Here is a 20,324-nt window from a genome sequence, read left to right on the forward strand (position 1 = left end):
ACTTAGTTCTTCTCCCTCGCTGTGTTATGGCTTTGACAATCAGCTGATTAGCACTATTGACCGTAAAACAGTAACGTTATAGGAGTCACCAACCCGTCGATCGCGGTCGACAAGTCCATCTTGGAAGCATTTTAAGTCGATCGCGAAGAGTTTTCAAAACTAGAGAAAAAAACCCTATTTATGTGTAGTAAATGGTGTCTAGGGGATGCGGAGGCGCGCGCGCTGTTACAATCGCGTCATTTTTGCCGCGCGCACCTTTGCGCTCATGCGAACGCGTCGAGTTTAAACAAGGCTTTACGCTTTAGCTCAGCCACAGTAACAGCTCATATTAGCCAGCTAAACTTTTACTACCCTGTTAGAAAACATATATAGTTGCATAGTTTCATGTGGTTCTTCTCCCTCGCTGTATTATGGGTTTGCTATGTGGGGAGAAATGTGCTGGTTACGTTTGTGAGACAATCAGCTGATTACTATTATTATATTATATATTAAGACCCTTGATCCTCACCTGACTATGGCTTTGTAAACTTTATCCATGATGTGGTTTATTAGGGACTGTGGTACAGACTCTTGGCTTACTCTGGCTATTCTGTCTCCAGACAATATGTTTGTCCCGGTTGAGCCACCGTAGCTTCTTCGAAAGGGAGGGGTGAGCAGTGGGCTGAGCCATTAGTGCAACTCGCAACCGAACCACTAGATGCCGCTAAAATCTACACACTGCACCTTTAAATAAAATATAATTTGCTTAAAGCTGCAGTAGGGAGTTTTGAGAAAACGTTGACTTAGCCTGAAAATTTGAACAAGCACAACTTACAGGTCCCACCCCCTTGCTCTCTGCTGCGCTACAGCCCTCCCTGCACAGCTCGTCCTCCACAGCGGAGCCTGTCGTGAACGCGCAGGCTAGTAAACAGGGCATCCGATAACAGCGGATAAAAAGTTATATGGCACATTCACTAATAGGGACTAAACATCAATAATGTGCTTTACATTGACTATGGCCTGCCCATACTTTGACTACAAACTTGCTCCTCAAATCATTATGTATTTTGCAATAGCCTACATGTAACTTTATAACGTTGCACTCTTTCTATAAGTTATAAATAGCTAGTAAGATAACGTTAATATAACGGTAACTAACGTTACAGTATGTAAGTAATTATTCTAGCGATATATAATGCTAGATAAGGTGTGCTAGTACATTATTTCAGCAACATGACAAGCCAGTGAATTAGCAGGTTTCAATTGTTGCTTAGCAGAGTGCGTGACATTTTATCTACATGTTATGCGGCTAGAGTTTTGACACCGAGTCAATGGGCTCTGTGTAATTCTTTTTTTTTCGCTTGTTTATCGTCATCCGTCTTTTTCCTTTTACCTCTTTGTTTTATGAGCAGGTGTCACTCGAGAATTGGCAGTTTAGGTTGTTTCTCCGTCATAAGCACAGCTGCAGCTCGCCGGCGATCTTGAGTTTGAACGACGGCTCGCGCTCCGGCGCTCGCGCTGTGCAAGAGAGGGGTGTGATCAGCGCGTACACGAGCGTGATTGACACTGCTAAGACATTCCTCCTGGCTCTGATTGGTTGTTTCTGACCGGGAGCGTGTATTTCTTGAAAATGGCAATAGGACCACTAGGAGGAGCCAGAGGAGCTTGATTTTTACACAGATTTTCTGTCTCATATTCTACTGTCAGGACATAATGACAGTTTTAGCAAATACATTTTTTCAAAAGTTACCTACAGCAGCTTTAATGAGCATGGCAAGGAAAATAGGTAACAAAAGTGCACAAAACTGTGTAAGTGTAAAACACGCATCAGAAACAATCCACTTTCACTCATTACACATCTACATAATGTTCGACAAAAACACCAGACGGCCAACTTGATCTGCAGCGAGTGCTTTTGTTGACAATGTTTTCATCTGAAGAAAACACACACTCATCTCTGACCGATTAATGGCCAAGTATGTCGTTGCATGACGTTGCCTTCAGCTGCATTGTTAATGAATGAATCCGCGTTTTTGAACGAAATGAATGAATGATTCAACGACTCAATTAGTCACTCGTTAAGACAATGATCTGCCGCCACCTGCTGGCAGTTTTAGGATACGTTTACACGACAACGATATGCTTAAAACGGAGAAGTTTTTCCTTTGAGTTTTCCGTGTACAGACGACATCATCAAAACGATCCCAGTTCACACGGATCCGCGAAAACGACTAAAAACGCTGTATTCTGCAGCCAGGCCATCAGATGGCGATGAAACACCATAGACTGAACACGTGATACGCATGTGCATGACGTCATCGTCTTCAGAGATTCGCGTTTTTGTTGTTTACACGGGGACCGCTTTCAAAAACTTGCACTTTGAAGCAAGTTTTCAGAAGTTTGTGTTTTCAGGCCGTCATCGTTGTAAAAGAACAGGCAAAACGCATACAAAGTTTTATGTTTTTTAGTTAAAAAAACAGCCACTTAGTATCACTTCATTTTAGCTTAGCGGCTATTTTCGTTTATTGTAACAATAGTTCTGGTTCAAGAGATAGAATATGTTTATAAATAGACTATTAAAAGTGAAATATAACATTGTTAAATATAACAGGGATAATAAAGTCATGATTTTTTCTGTTAGTTTTTTTTTTACTGTTTTTTTTGTTTTGTATTTGTCTGAGGATAGACTTTCCCTGAACATGGCGAAACAATGTAATGAAATGAATGCAGGTGAGGGAAGCGTCTGCTGCGGGTTAATGACCAACACTTGAACAGGTGAGCTGTGTCCGCTCAGGTTAATGAGATCACAGCCTGAACACTGGCGGGTTCGGGTTCACATCCCTCCTGATTGGGCCTCGCCTTCTTCTCCAAGTGCATGACTGATAGCGAAACAGATGTCTCTGAAGACACACACACACATATTTCACTCTTCCATGATCATCCCATCCGTCTAGACGGCAGCAAGAGGCGTATTTATCTGCGTTTCCTACAATCATTATAAGTCAGTGGGTGTAAGCTGTAGCTTCTCTTCAGGAGAGAAAGAACAGACTGAAACACGTCATTTTCAGGCAAATTCTTCTGAATCGGTGCATTTCAGCATTTCTGCATCTCACACACACACATCGTGGATCATTATTAAATGAATAGTTCACAGTCCAGTGTTGATGTTATTAAAGCAATAATTTTATCCCTTAAAAATCATCTTTAATCATCAAAAATTACATTAAATGTTTTTCCTTGAAAAATTCATCATGCCTTAAAATATCTTGAATGTAACTCGACACCCTTGCCTCATTTAGTATGCGCGGCTCTATGAATATGCAAATGAGCCCCGCCTCCACTCACTCAGCTCAGAGATCCACTGGTTGACGATCACACGTTGATCTGATTGGTTACAAGGTCGTTTGTGACGTCAGAAACACCAGCGATTTCAAACCGTGTGTTTGAGACTGTCTTTGGTTCACTGCAGTTTTAAGCAGAAAATACTCAGCAATGCTGTCGACTTATGAACTTACACATGGTGTGTCTTAAAGCATATTAAAAACACCATATAGACACATAAACAACATTAAAAGCTGGATTTTCACCACAGGGGGGATTTAACTAAAACTAAAATACTATAATATGTCTGTAGTTCAAACAGTGGATCATGGGTTTGATTCCCAAGGAAAGCATGAACTGACTAAACGTATAGCTTAAATGCAATGAAAGTTGCTTTGGATAAAAGCATCTGTCAAATGCATAAATGTAAACAATAATAATAACAACGTCTGTGCAAAACAGATACTGTTGTCAGTGGTGTTTGCCAAAACAAGTTATTGCTTGTCGTGCTGAAGGAGGAACCCTAGCAACCAGCCAGAACAACCTAGCAACTGCATAGCAACACCTTAGCAACACCCAGCATAAAAATAAAATGACATAGTAATGCACAAGCAACCACCCGATGTCACAAACTACCTTAACCAATCAGATCAATGTGTGATCGTCAACGAGTGGATCTCTACGAGAAAACGTCATTTTGGTAAACAAAGTCAAAGATGAGTTTTAAGGGACAAAATTATTGAGGGGGACTTTAAAGCATATGCCAAATGCACAAATGTAAATGTAATTAGTAACACTGTCTGGTTCACACCAAAAATGAAAAATGTTCTCACACTTGTCAAAGACAAAAGAAATGGATGGTGATTTATTCTGCAAAAAGACTAAAAACTACCATGAAAGTGTGAAAGATGTCGCTATATACTCTGATTGCTTGCATGAGAAAAAGCCCCAAGTTTAAGTCATTCACTGATAATCTCAAATCTCACTTTTATAGTCGTGTTTTTCATCTGACACACGAGAATCAATGGTGTTCAGTGTCAAACTGTCAAAGACATCAAACCTGCGGTGATCCATCTAACGGCACCATTACTCTTCTCACAAAGCACCACATCACTTCATCACTATGTGAAAAAACTATGTGGAAAAGACCTGCATGAAGATTTTGCATGCAAATTTGAAATTTCTTCACAGAAAAACTAGTCTGGAATGACGTGACAGAAGTCTCACTATTGTCGCAGATCAATTATTGTCTTCTGCATCATTACCCGGCTCTTATATTCATATCAATCAAAGCCGCTCGATGCTAAACGCCTCAATCAATGCCGGCTAAAAGCAAACAAGACATTTTCTGGCTATAAGAGGGAAACTCAAGATCACAGTCATACGTCCTCCTCCGAGACGAGCACGGTTAGCGGCTACGCAAGATGGACAACCTCTGCTCGTCTGCGTCCCCACTGAGGAGGAGAAGAGAGATTAATGGAGGTTCTCCAACAGGCAGCATATTTCTTTATGTGGGGCACATATGCTGTGGAGGCGCCCACGGCGTTGTCCAGGGGTGGAGAATCAGTCTTCAGCGTCAGTTAGCGGTGCGCTACGAGGCCCGGCGTCGCGCTGATGCCTCTATCTGGCGCTGTATTAAACATCACTCTGAGGCTGTCGGGACGCTGGCCTTTCCGTTTTATGAAATGTGCTTTTGCAACCAACACAACATGTGAAATGCAATGTCCTTTTCTATTATTTCCCAAAGTGGCTGTGAAGTTGCTTTCTATAGGAATGTAATTTAGGCGCATTCAAGCTCCAAGAACTCAATGCATGGGTGAAAATGCTTTTGGAGATTTAAAAAAAATGCTTTTTTGGAGATAAAAGAACAATTTGGAGGTAAAAATGAGCGTTTGCTGGTCATGAAGGCAATTGCATGTTCTGAAACGCTTTAGTACAAGAAGCTGTTACACATTATATTTGATCTACTATTACCCTGCTCTTGAATTTTAACCTTAAGGTCTAATAAAGATATGGTTATATCTCTATTATCTCTGGGTGGCTCTACAGCGCCACCCAGTGCTCGGGGACAGAATCACCCCCAAAATAATAGAATTTAAGATTTAAGATCTATGGGACTTTTTGCACATGAAACTGCTAAAAACAGAAAACTATTCTTTTGAAACGACAAATCGGAAACATGTTGCATCCTAAACGGTAAAATGAAGATTTAAACAACTTTACAGTTCCAAAAATTTGACAAAAATAAAGTTACAGACCTCATATTTCATTATTATTAAAAAGGTGACAAATTACACCAAATATGATACTAATTCTATGAAATAAGTATGAATATCACGTATCGAGTATATATATCTTGTTTTAAAGACATTTAGATATTTCTACTGGACAAAAATTCAAGAATACTGAAAAGTCATTAGACTTATGAATTTACACATGGTTTGTCTTAAAGCATATTAAAAACACCACATAGACATATAAACAACATTAAAAGCTGGATTTTCACCACAGGGGGACTTTAAGGGTATAGTGGGCCATTTCAGACACAGACCTTGGCCCTGTCCCAAATGGCACACTCCGGACTTGTTGACTTCCTCAGAGTCCACACTTCAGTGACGTCATGTAGTGCAGACCTATAGGGCCCTTAGCGCGAGTCCGCGAGGGCGCATTGAGAGGTATTTTTGGGACAGACTCGATCGTCACGCCGGAAACAGGAAGACGGTCTGGTTGTTGTTATGGACAGGAGCTACAGGTTCGGGGAAATATGCGGCCTATTGTTGTTGTGTTTACATATGACTCAGTAAAGCCCTGACATTCTGTTCTATTTATTTAATGAATAATTAATGAATAATGCGATCGTATTATTCAGCTCGCTATTATTAGCCTATGTTTGAGACATCAACCACTGGTCGATGATCATAATGTTTGTATAAACTTGTCATAAAAACCGTAATGATAATTACACTTAAATATTTTCTTCTCAGCCATGTTAACAATTGTCCGTGAGCGAAATCTCCTCCCATCCGTTGTCTGATTGGCCTTTCGCAAGGATTCCTGGGTAGTTAAAGTGCGTGGAGCCTGCATCTATGTGGGCTTCGTGGAAGACCGCTTCAAGGGTACACAGGGGGCGCTGCTGAGCACACTTCAGAGCGTTAAAATGCTAAGTGGGACGGCCTACGGACTCGTAGACTCGGCGAGCGCGCGCAATTTAAGTCCACGAGACCGAAAGTACGCATGAAGTGCGCCATTTGGGACAGGGCCCTTGTTTGGTCCTCCAGATGGGCATGTCTATAAGGGCGTGATGTCATAAGGAGGCGCCTTTTTTTTTTAGCCAATCAGAAAAGCTTTCGGCATCTGACTCATGTTGTGAGGGAAGAAAATGAATCGAAGGAAAGCTTTTTTGTATATTGTAATATTCTTGATCACTCAAACATCACTTCACTGCGCTCAAAGGATCTACACTTATGTTGTTAAAGTTTGGTTATTTAAGAAATTAATAAATAATAAAGCTAAAGCAAGATGCCCTGTTGATATATGTGTGCTGTATGATTTATTTAAACTGCAAACTAAAGGTAAAGCATAAATTAAAATGATTGAGAATGTATACGTGTGTCAGCACACTGCAAAAAAAGCTTTTCTTACTCAGTATTTTTGTCTTGTTTCCAGTCCAAATATCTAAAAATTCTTAAATCATGATGCATTTATTAGATGAGTAAAATGCCATAAGATTTTATGTCTTGTTTTCCGGGGGAATTAATCAAAATTAAGTGAGTTTTAGCTTAAAACAAGAAAAATGATCTGCCAATGCGGTGAGAAAAATAATCTTAATTCAAACAGAAACCAGAGTATTTTTCTTAACCCCATTGGCAGATAACTTTACGTGTTTTAAGCAAAAACTCACTTATTTTGTATTTATTCCCCCAGAAAACAAGACATAAAATCTTATGGCATTATACTACTTAAAGGTGCATTGTGTAATATTTAGGAGGATCTGTTGACAGAAATGCAATATCATATGTTTTCAGTGGTGTATAAAGACCTTACATAATGAACAGTTATGTTTTTATTACCTTATAATGAGGCATTTCTATCTACACACACCGCTGGTCTGCTTACATCGACATGTTTCTACGGTGGCCCTAAACGGACAAACGCGCTTCGTCACTGTGTTGTTCTTCATGATAAGAAGATGCTAAAGTCAGCGAATAAAACACTGACACAATGATGAACAAGTAACAATGATATTCGCAATAACATATCGTTTTACTGAGTAATTAAGTAAACCTAATTTCTTAATTTATCTTTGTAAAGAACTGGGTCCTCACTGCCACAGATCTCCATAATAAAGGCTAGATGTCTTACGGCGGAGTCTCTATCGTCAACACCGGCGGCCATCTTGTCACAGGCAAGCTTTCTGGCGGGCCTGATGTAAGATGAGTGATCGGCACGAACACAAATACTCTTATCTCGTCGAAATCTTGACGGATTTACAAACGGTTCGGTTTCTTACAAACGTTATTAACCTGGCTATAATTCTGGATGATTATTTATTTATACACTTATTATTCATAAGTATGCAGTGTCATAACTACATCTCTGACGTTTATAACAAAACGAACCGTTTGAAAATCGGTAGAAAATTGAGCAAGTTATGGTTATTTAAAAAGTACATGCACCATTAAAACACAATGTCACGAGTGAGCGAGCTGCCTGTGGCAAGATGGCCGCCAGGTGCGGACGTCGACCTCCATTGGCCAGCAGCGCGGACGAGACATCTAGCCTTTACTATGAATATCTCTTTTTTTTTTTTTTTTTTTTTTTTTTTAAATGCTTTATTCAATAACAAAACATACAATAATTAAATACAAAACAATAATAATAATACAAAAACACAACAACAAAATATATAGAAAACTATATACATAGGGGTATTGAAATCAGATACATTTCTTTAATTACAAAATAATAAAGGCCCTTAAAAAGGATAACATTTCAAGGCTTTACAACAGTCTATAGTCTTTTTTGCCTTGGTGTTCCTTACACCCTCCAATGTTTTAAGATACTGACAAATCTCAAATTTAAATTGTATAAAATTAGGTGCAGTTACTATGAATATCTCTGCTCTCTGCTGTCTCAGACGACGACATCACTTCCTGTCGGCCACCTGTTGGGTGCAATTCGCAACCTTACCACTAGTTGCCGCTAAAAATCACACACCCTTAAGTAAATGCATCTTCATTTAAAGAATTTTTTGATATTTGGACTGAAAACAAGACAAAAATACTAAGTAAGAAAAGCATTTTTTGCAGTGTAGCTCGATCGGCTTCCGGGTCGTCGGATGGAGGACTGATGAGCGAGGAAAAGCGAGGGATATTGAGAAGCACCACATGTGTTCTCTGAAGTGCACTTACTTGTATGTAATGTCTCAGTTCCACAGGCACAGGCCGTCCAGCGCTCATGCTCTCAGTAAACCAGCTGACATCCAGCACGTGTGTGTCTGGTGTCTCTCCAAATCCCTGCTCCTCCAACCAGTGCCAGAGATCCTGCGCTGCGTTTCCCTCAGACACGACGTGAGTCACGTTACCACTGAAAACACAAGATACACACCATTAGACACACATAATGAGTTCAAGAAGAAACCTCAGATTGTGTGGCTGTTTGCAAAGCACCTTAATCCACTTTCACATCTACTCTGCGATTGATTGATTCTCTCACACACACCCACATGCGTTTTTAATTTCTCTAGTGGTTGTCTGAGATCAGATTATAGTGTGTGAAATCAAATCAGGTGGACTTTCACACCGGGATCTGCATTAGGATGTGTGTATGTGACGTGCCTGACCAGAAGCACGGGTGTAATAACACACACCGCTCAGTCAGTCCGAGCTTTCAGCACTTTGGTCAATTACTGTGTCTATCAAAGCAGTCGCTAAACGAAATTACACACATCGGGCATCGCTTGCAATCAGCAGCACACGGGGAAGAAGGACAGCAGAACACACGGATGTTTGAGATTAGCCACAGACGAGAGAGTTTGAGGGTAAATCGACCCGCGACGTGACCTGAGAAAATAATTTCCCCACTTCTGTTCGTCATCAACCGGAAAGTATAGGGCTTGTTTGATGCACACACACACACAAAAAAAAAAAACCGCAATCTTTTATTATTGTTTGACTCAGTATTATTATACACTGTAAAAATGATATGAGTAATACGTTTTTACATAGCTTTAACTCGTTAAAATCAGTGATATTCATCTTTCATCCAAGTTATACAAGATTCGACTCATTTTTTAAAGTCAGTTTAATGTAATCTAAGTTGAAACGACTTAAACATCCAAGTTGATTGTACTTAAAAATGTAAGGCAGCAATTTTTTTTTACAGTGATGCTATCATAATATTTTTGAATACGATTATTTATTTTTTGAGCTTTCGTTATAATTTTAGTTTACTTTTGCTATCATTTTCATTTCAGATTTTGTCATTTTAGTTCTTCAACTCAAACTTGTGCATTTCATTTAGTTTCCCCAAGACAACACCTCTAATTTTCATCCCAGTTTAAGTAAGTTTTTCATCTAATATTTATATTTTATTTTCTCTTGATTTCAGTTCATTTTTAGTAGTTTAAGCTTTTCTTAACAATAACAACACTGTTTTGACTAGAAAGCAGATAAACGACACATTAGCAGAGTCACAAAAAACAAATGAGTCCAACATATTTAATGTTTTTTACAGTTTTCAAGTAAAATAATGGTGGTGTTTTTCTGCACAAAACTCACTGGCAAAATGATGAGGTGGTTGCCAGGGCGTTGCTATGGCCAAAGTCAAATGAGCCCAAGTTTCAATGATAACCAGGGCCCGTATGAATAAAGCCACTCAGAGTAAAATTTTAGTCTCAAGTCTGTCAAAATTCTAAAAATTACATAATTTTACTCTTATTCCTAAACTTAAGAGTAAGTGTGATTCATAAAGGTTCCTAAGTGTTAAGACTTGGTCTCAGCTCCTAAATTATTTAAGAGAGCTGGAGAGGTCTCCTAACCTAGTTAGGAGTAACAAGATGGCAGCAGAGAGATTAGGCCATGCACTTTTCAACGAAAATATGATGTATTGTAGTAAAATGAGTTGATCAAACGATAAAAAAGTTTAATCATCAAGGTATTCTTTTTGTAACTTACCTTTTAAAAAAGTTTTATAGCAATGAAATTAAAGTATTATTTATATTTTTGGCGACTGGAATTCAGCAGTGCACCTGTGATGACTCGGGCCCTTCAGTCCACAGTTAGTAGGCTCTTGAATAGCACTATTGTGACACTGACCACACCAAATATACAGTGGTGGCCAAAAGATTTGCAGAGTTTTTTTTTATCTTTTTAATGACCCTACAAGTTTGCTTAAACCATCAAATTATGAGGAAAATATTTTTATATTTATATATCTTTTAATATTTTAAAATGTGAGGGAAGAACATAACACTAAACTTAGTGAAAGTATTTATCTGACAAAATTATTTCAAGTCACCTTTATTTCTATGGTGCTTTTTACAATACAGATTGTTTCAAAGCAGCTTTACAGAGATTACACGAAAATAATGCAACAAAGTTAGTCTTGGCTGTACAGCAGCTCTAGAAGAAAATAGTGTCATTGTCCTGCTTAAGTAAATTCAGTGTTTATTAATTTCAACCAGAAAGACTTGGGAGGCAAAATGACGTGACAAAGTTTATTAACAGCCCAGCAAGCAAGAATTGTGTTATAAAGTTCTGTTGCGTAGCTCGCAATCAGAGGGTAACGCAATCTGTTTTTACTGCCTGAAGACGCAGGCGGAGCGCAGCCGACCCCAGGGAGGTATGAGGGAGGTATATTAGTCTTCCTGGCAGAACTTAAGCTAAAGCATTCATTTCCATTGTAAAAAATCATTAGTTATCTATTTAGTTCATTTATCTCTACAGCCGCTCTGGTGAAAACAGTGATGTCATCATCCAGCTCAGTTCAGTTCTCATATAATGGTGTCAATGCAGGCAGATCAATATTATTTTTAAATATTAAGTGACAAATAAGGGCAAACTACAGCTACAGGTTTTTAGAAAAATTAAAAAGCTCACAGGAGAAAAAAAAAACATTGTCTGCAACATAATCATTTCTTAATATTTCATTATCCTCTCTTGTTTTTTCACCTGTTCATAATTTATTTGTTTGAAAGCCTGGCTAAAAATTATGTCTGTACAATTTGGAATGTTTCATTGTGTTATCATAAATAAACAATTGACTCCAGGCACAACAACACAATACGCTTACAAAATATTTAACACATTTTTAATACTATTTGAATAAAGGGTGAATCTGACCATTTTCCTTCAATTCTAATTTGTGATAATTTTGCACAATGCAAAAGCAATTAAAAAAATACATTTAAATATTAAAGTTTCAGTGTCTTAATTAAATTATTTTGTTATAATTACATTAAATGTTTGGTGTCATGCTGCAGTGACCTCACCCTTGCAGGCTCACTATTGGCTGATTCAGAGGTTTAGGGCGGCCATTTTGGGTTAACATCATTGTAGTCCTTAGTTTGCAGCACTTAAGTCCCACTTCAGTCAGCACTTAAGAATCAGTCTTATACTTTACTGAAAGTTGCTTTTAGCTGCTTTATAAAAGTATCTTACTCTTAGAGAAGTCCTACTTTTTACTAAGTATTTTTTTACACTTAAGTCAAAGCTTAAGACTATTCTTAAGAGCATTTCTTAGAAGTTTTATACATACGGGCCCTGGTCTGTACTTTTACAAAAACACTGTGATGATGTTTGATGTCAATGCAATGGAAATTTGAAATTCATGCATGACATTCATGGTTTTTGATATGTAAATTTATGATATGATATGTACATTTGTCAGATGTGATCTCGAAGCAAACTGCCTCAAAACCAAGGCTGCTATCCACATTCATTTATAATCTCTAAAATATCTATGATACATATTTCTAAGAGTGGAGTATAAAGATTATAAGATTCAATAGAACTTCATGATTTAATTTTAAAGAACACTATGCAAAAAAAAGTTAAATATAAAATTATAAATTATTGTGTACTACTTTCATGTTTAACGAGTTATTTAATAAATAAATACAAATATTTTAAATTTAAAATAACAACTAAATCCATAAAATGATCCTATGATTGGAACCCCTGAAAGGTTATATTTATAAGAATGGACTCATTTGCAGTGTTGGGGAAAGTTACTTTTAAAAGTAATGCCTTACAATATTGCGTTACTCCCTAAAAAAAAGTAACTAATTTTGTTAGTTACTCTTTTCTTAAGTATTGCATTACATTACTTTTGCATTTACAGTTCCTTTTTCTCATCTGGGCTGGGCTTGCTTGCTTTGTTTTCTTTTTTTATTCACAATTTAACACATATTACACACACAACACAATCACAGAAAACACCAATACCGCTAAGTATCGACAAGACACATAACAAAACAAAAGAAGAATCTACACAGTCTGTGGGTTATCCATTATTCCATTTAAGTTGATAATTGTATAGTCTCTATATAATTTAATACTAAGGCCCATGTGGTTTGGAACTCTTGCAGTCTTGAATGCTGTACTTGTAATGTCTTTAATGGGCAACAAATATTTCTATTATTTATTTTATTAATAAATAATAGATCTGATCCAGCCATTGACCCAGTGTGGGTCCTGACTGGGAAATCCATGAAGTAAGTATGCATTTTTTAGCAAAATAAGAAAACATTGTAAACACACATTTTTTTTTTTGTAAAGGGAAACTTATTTTCAATATCATAATTCAATAAATATAACATAGGGCATAGCTCAAACGTGCAGTTACACATATCTTGAATTACTTTATGAATCTTCTCCCAAAAAGAAAAAATAGCTTTACAATACCAAAATAAATCCATGACTGTTCCTAATTCAATTCCACATTTTCTACACGTAGGAGAGTTTGTATCATTAAATTTATTAAGCTTCATATAGTATTTATACAGAAATGTATAATTAGTTTCTTTAACTTTAATGTTCACACTCAATAAGGTCAAATTGATACACAAAGTTAACCATTCTTTTTCGCTGAACTTTCTTTTAAGCTCTAATTCCCAATTTGTTCTCAAAGAAGAAAAATAATTCTGGGAGCTTTTTTAACATAATTTTATACAAATGAGAAATCTTCCCCTTAACCGAAGTAGCAGAAATAATACATTTTACAATACAACTCTGTAGGATATAATCTAAGTTGTCCCTTTTTATGTCGAGATGTAATAATGTGACGAACCTGCAGATATTTTTAAAAAATCTGGTTTTGATATTCAACACAAATAGCAGTAAACGATTTAATAGAGTCTTCATCAAACATATGCGCGAAAGTTTTGGCTGAAAACCTTCGCGCTTGCTTTGCTTTCTAATAACAAAAACGAAACAAAAGCAATCTTCCTCTTTTTTCATTCCTTCAAAGGAGTTTAATGAGAATCTCTCATAAGAAGAACATTTTCCTCTTACATCAAACTCCACCGGAATCAAATCACGGCTTGATTTATTAAACAGCTTCAGTGATATCAATATAAAATAAGATGTGCATCTACAGGTGAAACTCGAAAAATTTGAATATCGTGCAAAAGTTCATTTATTTCAGTAATTCAACTTAAAAGGTGAAACTTATATATTATATAGACTCAAAGTGAGATATTTCAAGCCTTTATTTGTTATAATTGTGATGATTATGGCTTACAGCTTATGAAAACCTAATTTTGAATTTGGGGTTTTCATAAGCTGTAAGCCATAATCATCAAAACTATAACAAATAAAGGCTTGAAATATCTAATGAGTCTATATAATATATTAGTTTCACCTTTTAAGTTGAAATACTGAAATAAATGAACTTTTGCACGATATTCTAATTTTTTGAGTTTCACCTGTAAATGTTTTAACAGTTAATCTCCAGTCTTTCTCGTGCGCCTCATCACTGCATGCTCTGCGTTTTGTGTAATACCCGGGGAATCTTTATAGGGCATTGTATTATCAGACTCTTCTGTATTATCAAACCCTCACTGGCTTATAAACTGTCAGTTTTCAGCTCATCACGATGCGTTTCCTGTGGTTGGTTGCAGACGCGCGAGCTCAAGCTGTGTTTCTGGGAATGATGCCATCGCTCAGCTGGGAACGGCGCGATACGCTACGGGAAACTGCTGGTGCTGTTATGCCCATCTACACCAACAACTCCCACTGGTGCTCCTCCACCTGCACAAACTGGCACAAACTGGCACCAGCAGCCCTCCATCACTTCTGACCGAGAACAACAACACACCGCACTTCACCACTCAGGTTTATTATATCACACACTTGCATTTGCGCATTTCAACTCAGAAAATTACTGGTCACAAGTGCGAAATAATTCAGAACTTTTAATCATTTTGACAGACGTCTCTTCTGCTCACCAAGGCTGCATTTATTTGATCAAAAATACAGTAAAATTGTGAAATATTATTATAATTTAAAATAGCCGTTTTCTATGTGAATATATATATTTATTCCTGTGATCAAAGCTGAATTTTCAGCATCATTACTCCAGTCTTCAGTGTCACATGATCCTTCAGAAATCACTCTAATATGATGACCTGGGGCCGTATTCACAAAGAATTTTAAGGCTAAAAGTAGCTCCTAACTGGCGAATTTAGGAGCAACTCCTAAAAATAATGGGCGTGTCACTCCTAACTTTAGGACTCCTAATTTTTTTCACTAAGAGTAATTCACGAAGCATTTTAGCCCTAAAAGTAGCAGCTAAGTCTGGGACAGCTTAAAAGAAGTCGAGAGGACTCCTAACTCACTAAGACCTATTCACAAAGGATTGTAGCGCACACCACTGCCTCTCGCAGTCAAATCCTCTCCCATGTCTCATGCTTAGGTTTGCTTGATATCCCAGTGCCGAATTTCACTTTTATTATGGGTTGTTTTGTTTTTTAGCACCAGCTGGGCCAGCAGCAGTAACTGATCCTGCGTCCAGTTGGGCTTTCTTTTCCGTTTTGGCGAGTTCATAATCCACCGTCATTCAACTATTACATTACTTCAATAGGAGCAACATTTCCTTGCTTTAAGTAGTCTATTTAGGCTAATAGGATGTCAATTAACCAAGCAAGTGTTAATGCAAGTGGCGTTTTTTCATTATTAGGCAAGTGGCGGTTTTCACTAGGCTACCTTGATTTAATTTATTTTAATTCACGACTTTTCTCTCTCTCTGCCTTTTTAGAATCACACTTTACTGGGGCCTGCACAAACATGTCATTATATATACATTTCCATGACATTACTATTATTATTTTGTGTAGGACACAGACATATTTAGATGTCGTAATTCCATGATTTGTTGCGTCTGTGTTATGCTCCGCATGATGGCCCTGTCATCTAACAACCAATCACCGTGATCACTGCGAGGAAGCTCGTGCATGAGAAGTGACGTCATCCATAGCAACGAAGACTCACTCTTAGTTTAGGAGTTGTCATTTTTCCTTACTAAGAGTCGGCCTGAAAGGCGTTGTCTTTTAAGAAAAAACTCCTAGCTAAAATATTTGAGTGCGATATAGGAGTACTCCTAGTGGTAAGATAAAATTCTTTGTGAATACGGCCCCTGATGCTCAAGAAACATTTATGATCAATGTTGAAACCATGGGGAAACCATGATACATTTATTTTTCAGGATTCTTTGATGAATAGAAAGTTTAAAAGAACAGCATTTATTTGAAATAGAATCTTTTGTAACATTATAAATGTCTTTACTGTCACTTTTGATCAATTTAATGCGTCCTTGCTGAATAAAAGTATTCATTTCTATTGGTATCACAGTTTCCACAAAAATCTGAAGCAGCACAACTGTTTTCAACATCGATAATAATCATAAATGTTTCCTGAGCATCAGATCCTCATATTAGAGTGATTTCTGAAGGATCATGTGACACTGAAGACTGGAGTAATGATGCTGAAAATTCAGCTTTGATCACAGGAATAAATTTGAACATATATTCACATATTTTAATACTTAAATGCAGCCCTGATGAGTCATTTCTTTCAAAAACATTTTTAAAAATCTGAAATATTCCAAACTTTTGCCTGGTTATCTATACTTGTAATTTCAGTTTTTTACTCAGAGTGACTGATTAATTATGTTAAATCAACAGTTATTGAGCTGCACAACGAGGTTTTAATAGATGGTTTCTGTGCTATTATTACTACATCAGAACCTTCTGTCCTGAAACGCATGGAGACACCAGCTGCACTACTCATTATCCCTGTGATTTGCATAAAATTGTATGCAAATTAAATATTATACAGTGAAAAATAGAACTTTTAACTGTTTGCCAGAGAGATGTATGTCACTCACTGTCCTTAATTAGGGGAATATCTCTACTGGGATCAACTGGGATCTGAGTGACTTTGAGTTTGTTTGTTTATTCCTTTAAATCCCACTCAAAGAAAAACACAGAAAGTGCCGACGTGTTTTCACTCTTGGTTCATTGTCTTTTGCACAATCACGGTACGTTTGTTTGGTCATGGTAAGACGCTTTAATGCATTTGTCACTTTTGAATTTGCACCAACACAGAACGACACTAACATGTGTCTGGAATTAATGCATTGCACGAGATACTTTGCAAATCATTTTTTATTTTGCATTGCAAAGAATACTAGTTGAAATGACATTAGCGTCATTCCGCAAGACTGAATTCACACGTGGTTTGAATTCCATAAACCTTTTCCAAGCATATTTGGATGGGGTTTCTTCTTTACACAACTGCTTTTACAGCATCCAAGAATCCCAAGTTCAGTATATGTGAAAAATGAACTGTTGGTGCTCGACTCTGATGTATGAAAAAGGTCACAGTTGCTGCGTCCCAATTTGCCAACTTACCGTAAAACTTCAAATAATAGCCGAGTCCCAAATAGACGCCTGTCTCTTTTACACGCCTGGTGTGGCTGCAGGTTTGGGTAAATAAAGGCCGGTCTCAAATAGAGGCCGGGTCTGTTTTTTAGTTTCGGGTTGTATTTAATCTTCTAAAATCGCCAGATCACACATTTTTGTCCCTCCAAAGCCTTTTTTTTTGGTCGGCGAGTGATGTAGAGTAGAAGGACTGCTGCGCTTGACAGGGCGCGTTACGAGCAGAGAGAGAGAGAGAGAGAGAGAACGCCCCGACCGCGCGCGCGCACTCTTCCGTCTTCAAACAACGAGCGCTGTCTTGCTCTCTCTCCCTCGCGCATATTAATCAAAATCAATTGACGCGATAGTAAAAGGTCGGAAGACCGCGGTTTCACGTGGAGCATTTGGAGATTTTTAGAGATTAGAGACAGGCCTATACACTCAATGAACAACATCTCAACACTAAATTATAAAGGCCTGTCTCATATAGACGCCTGTCTCAAATACAAGCCGGTGCAGTTCGACGATTTGGGTAAATAAAAGCCCGGGCTACTATTTGAAGTTTTACGGTATACTATGCCCTTAAAGTATAAACTGTTTTTGTGAACATACTTTTGATACATACTTTTGAGAGTGTATCAGACAGCACTCATATGGTAATGGAGGTAATGGAGATGGCATTGTCCAACGGGGGGCGTCTCTGCACACGCAAGGTTGCGCGCGCTCTACGCGGTTTGAAGCACAATCTCTGTCTCGCGTGCGCGCTCGCTCTAGATAGATTACGGGAGATTTTAACTATTTTGCGGTATAATTAGTCGATCACGAGTGGCTCAACAGGTAGATCTATAGATAAACTCATCTTTCAGGCATTTGACCGACCGGGTTGACACTTCAGCGTGAGAAATCGGGAGTGTGGGCGTGAGCGTGTGAAACCAATCAAATGCGTGTGTCTCACGGCCAATGCGTAAGAGTTGGCAGCCCTGTATCCCTGTTATTCCAGCACTCATTTCAACATATACGATTTGGGACACTCTTGGTTTACACGACACCGTGTTCAACTTAAAAAGTAAAACTCTTTATGCATTTTGGCCGTTCATTCACACGACAACGGCGTTTTGGGCGCCTGAAAACGCAAACTTTTGAAAACGGGTTTCCAAGTGCAAGTTTTTGAAAACGGTCTCCAAATATTACAACAAATACGCAAATCTCTGAACACGATGACGTCATGCACATGCGTATACCTGTTCAATCTATGGCGTTTCATCGCCATCTGATGGCCTGGCTGCAGAATACAGCGTTTTTAGTCGTTTCCGCGGATCCGTGTGAACTGGGATCAGTTTGATGATGCCGTCTGTACGCGGAAAACTCAAAGGAAAAACTTCTCTGTTTTAAGCATATCGTTGTCGTGTAAATGAACCTAATTCTAATATCGAATACTATTTAGTAGGGGTGTAACAATATATCATGTCGCAATATATCGCAATACAATAATGCAACAATATGTACCGTCGATAGTTCACCCAAAATTAAAATTACTGTGTGAGAAAAAAATGAGTTTTAGTGTCAGTACTACATTAAACTAATGTTGAATATAGTGTATAATAATGCAATGGGGGGATATTTGTGTGTCCTGATAATGCCAAATGTTACCAGTAAAAAGTGTCCAACATTATTTTAAATATATCTAGTCAGTGAAAGAGCGCAAGCATATTCGTCTAAAATAATTCAGTATTTTCAGCTTTAGAATCATGAATATTGTTATTCTGGTGTCTCTATTGTCCTGTGCTTTGGGTTTCAGCACCAAGTCCAATTCTATTCATTTACACACACACAATGTAAAACCAAATTTTGCATTTTAATCAACAGTGCATTTTTTGTCTCATGTCTTGGAGAATCGCAATAATATCGTCTCGTGAGTTCAGAATCGGATCGTGACATGAGGGCATCGTTACACCGCTACTGTTTAGTACAGAGAGTACTGTTCTGTGTGCCGTACCTGAGAGCGTCGTCCACGCTGAACCCCTTTGATCTGGCCAGATTCGAGAGAAAACTCCTCCTGCTTTTCCCCATCCTCCTCTCCACCAGGTACAGGGTCAGATCCCTGAACTTGACCTCGCCGTGACCCCGAGGGAAGGCGGCTTCTGGCCGACGCTTTCGAGTGGGGAGCATCTCTGCGTCAGGTCCGGTGCTTCTGTATCAGTGGCATTGGCTGATGCCGTCGAGCCTTATTTTGCTCTTGAAAGACAAAAACTGGCAGTTAGTGTGGCGTGTTTGTTTATGGTTTGGCAAAGAGTCGTACAGGTGCTTTAGATTTGGCACTCGTGCTGATAGGGCACTGCCAAAACTACCACTAACAGATGGATGGAGAACACTGGGGTCACAGCAAAGAAAAGAGGAAAACACAATAACAGCAGCACTGAGGGAAAACTAGAAGAAATACCACATTTTCACAAACTCACTGGTTCTGCAATGACACCACAGGCCTGTTCACCACATAATCACACACATTAATGGCTGATTCTTTAATAAGGGCCTCTACCAATTCATAAAATGAAAAAGAAATGAATAGTTTCTGAACGAGAACACCTATAAAAGCGACTCTCATCTTGGATAAAGTTTGCAAACATCATTTACTCGCCCTCATGTTGTGCCAAACCTGGATGTCTTTCTTATATACTGACGAATGTTGGCAAACAAACAACATTAGAACTCATTGACTTCCATTATAGAATGAAAAATAAAACTCAGAAAATATGTCTTTTGTCTTCAGTCATTCGGGTTTTGAACGAGATGAAGGCGACTGTCACTCATTTCCATTGTAAATAAATAGAAAATTCATGATGGTTATGATGACAATGACTTAGAGCAATTCTACATTATGATTTTTTATTTTTTTTTATTAGTAATACTGTAAATGGTTTTGATATATATGACAATAGTGTTTAGTCAGATATAGGAAAGTGGAAATTACTAGTTTCCTGATTTTAACACGCTCTTATTACTGTGAAATCTTTACTGATTTTTATCAAAGTAAATGTAAGAATAATTTTGATATTGTTAGTAATATTTCAAGATGAACTAGACGGAAGGAACTCAGCTTTAAATT

The 20,324-nt window shown here is 37.9% G+C and overlaps 1 protein-coding gene across 1 annotated transcript in view; it reads right to left on the bottom strand.

Moving 5' to 3' along the window:
• The window catches only part of dntt (deoxynucleotidyltransferase, terminal), a 171,483-nt gene extending 152,091 nt beyond the window's left edge, over positions 1-19,392 (bottom strand). Inside the window, exons 1-2 of the mRNA XM_056232678.1 lie at positions 19,215-19,392; positions 8,712-8,886 (exon numbers count right to left, since the gene is read on the bottom strand). Coding sequence (XP_056088653.1) covers positions 8,712-8,886; positions 19,215-19,387 — 348 coding nt within the window. The 5' untranslated portion in view covers positions 19,388-19,392. The remainder of the gene's footprint in view (positions 1-8,711; positions 8,887-19,214) is intronic.
• Positions 19,393-20,324: the final 932 nt, after the last annotated feature.

This window comes from Rhinichthys klamathensis, unplaced genomic scaffold, assembly GCF_029890125.1.
Source record: "Rhinichthys klamathensis goyatoka isolate OS25496 unplaced genomic scaffold, OSU_Roscu_1.1 h1tg000352l_1, whole genome shotgun sequence".
In the NCBI taxonomy this organism is placed as follows: Eukaryota; Metazoa; Chordata; class Actinopteri; order Cypriniformes; family Leuciscidae; genus Rhinichthys; species Rhinichthys klamathensis.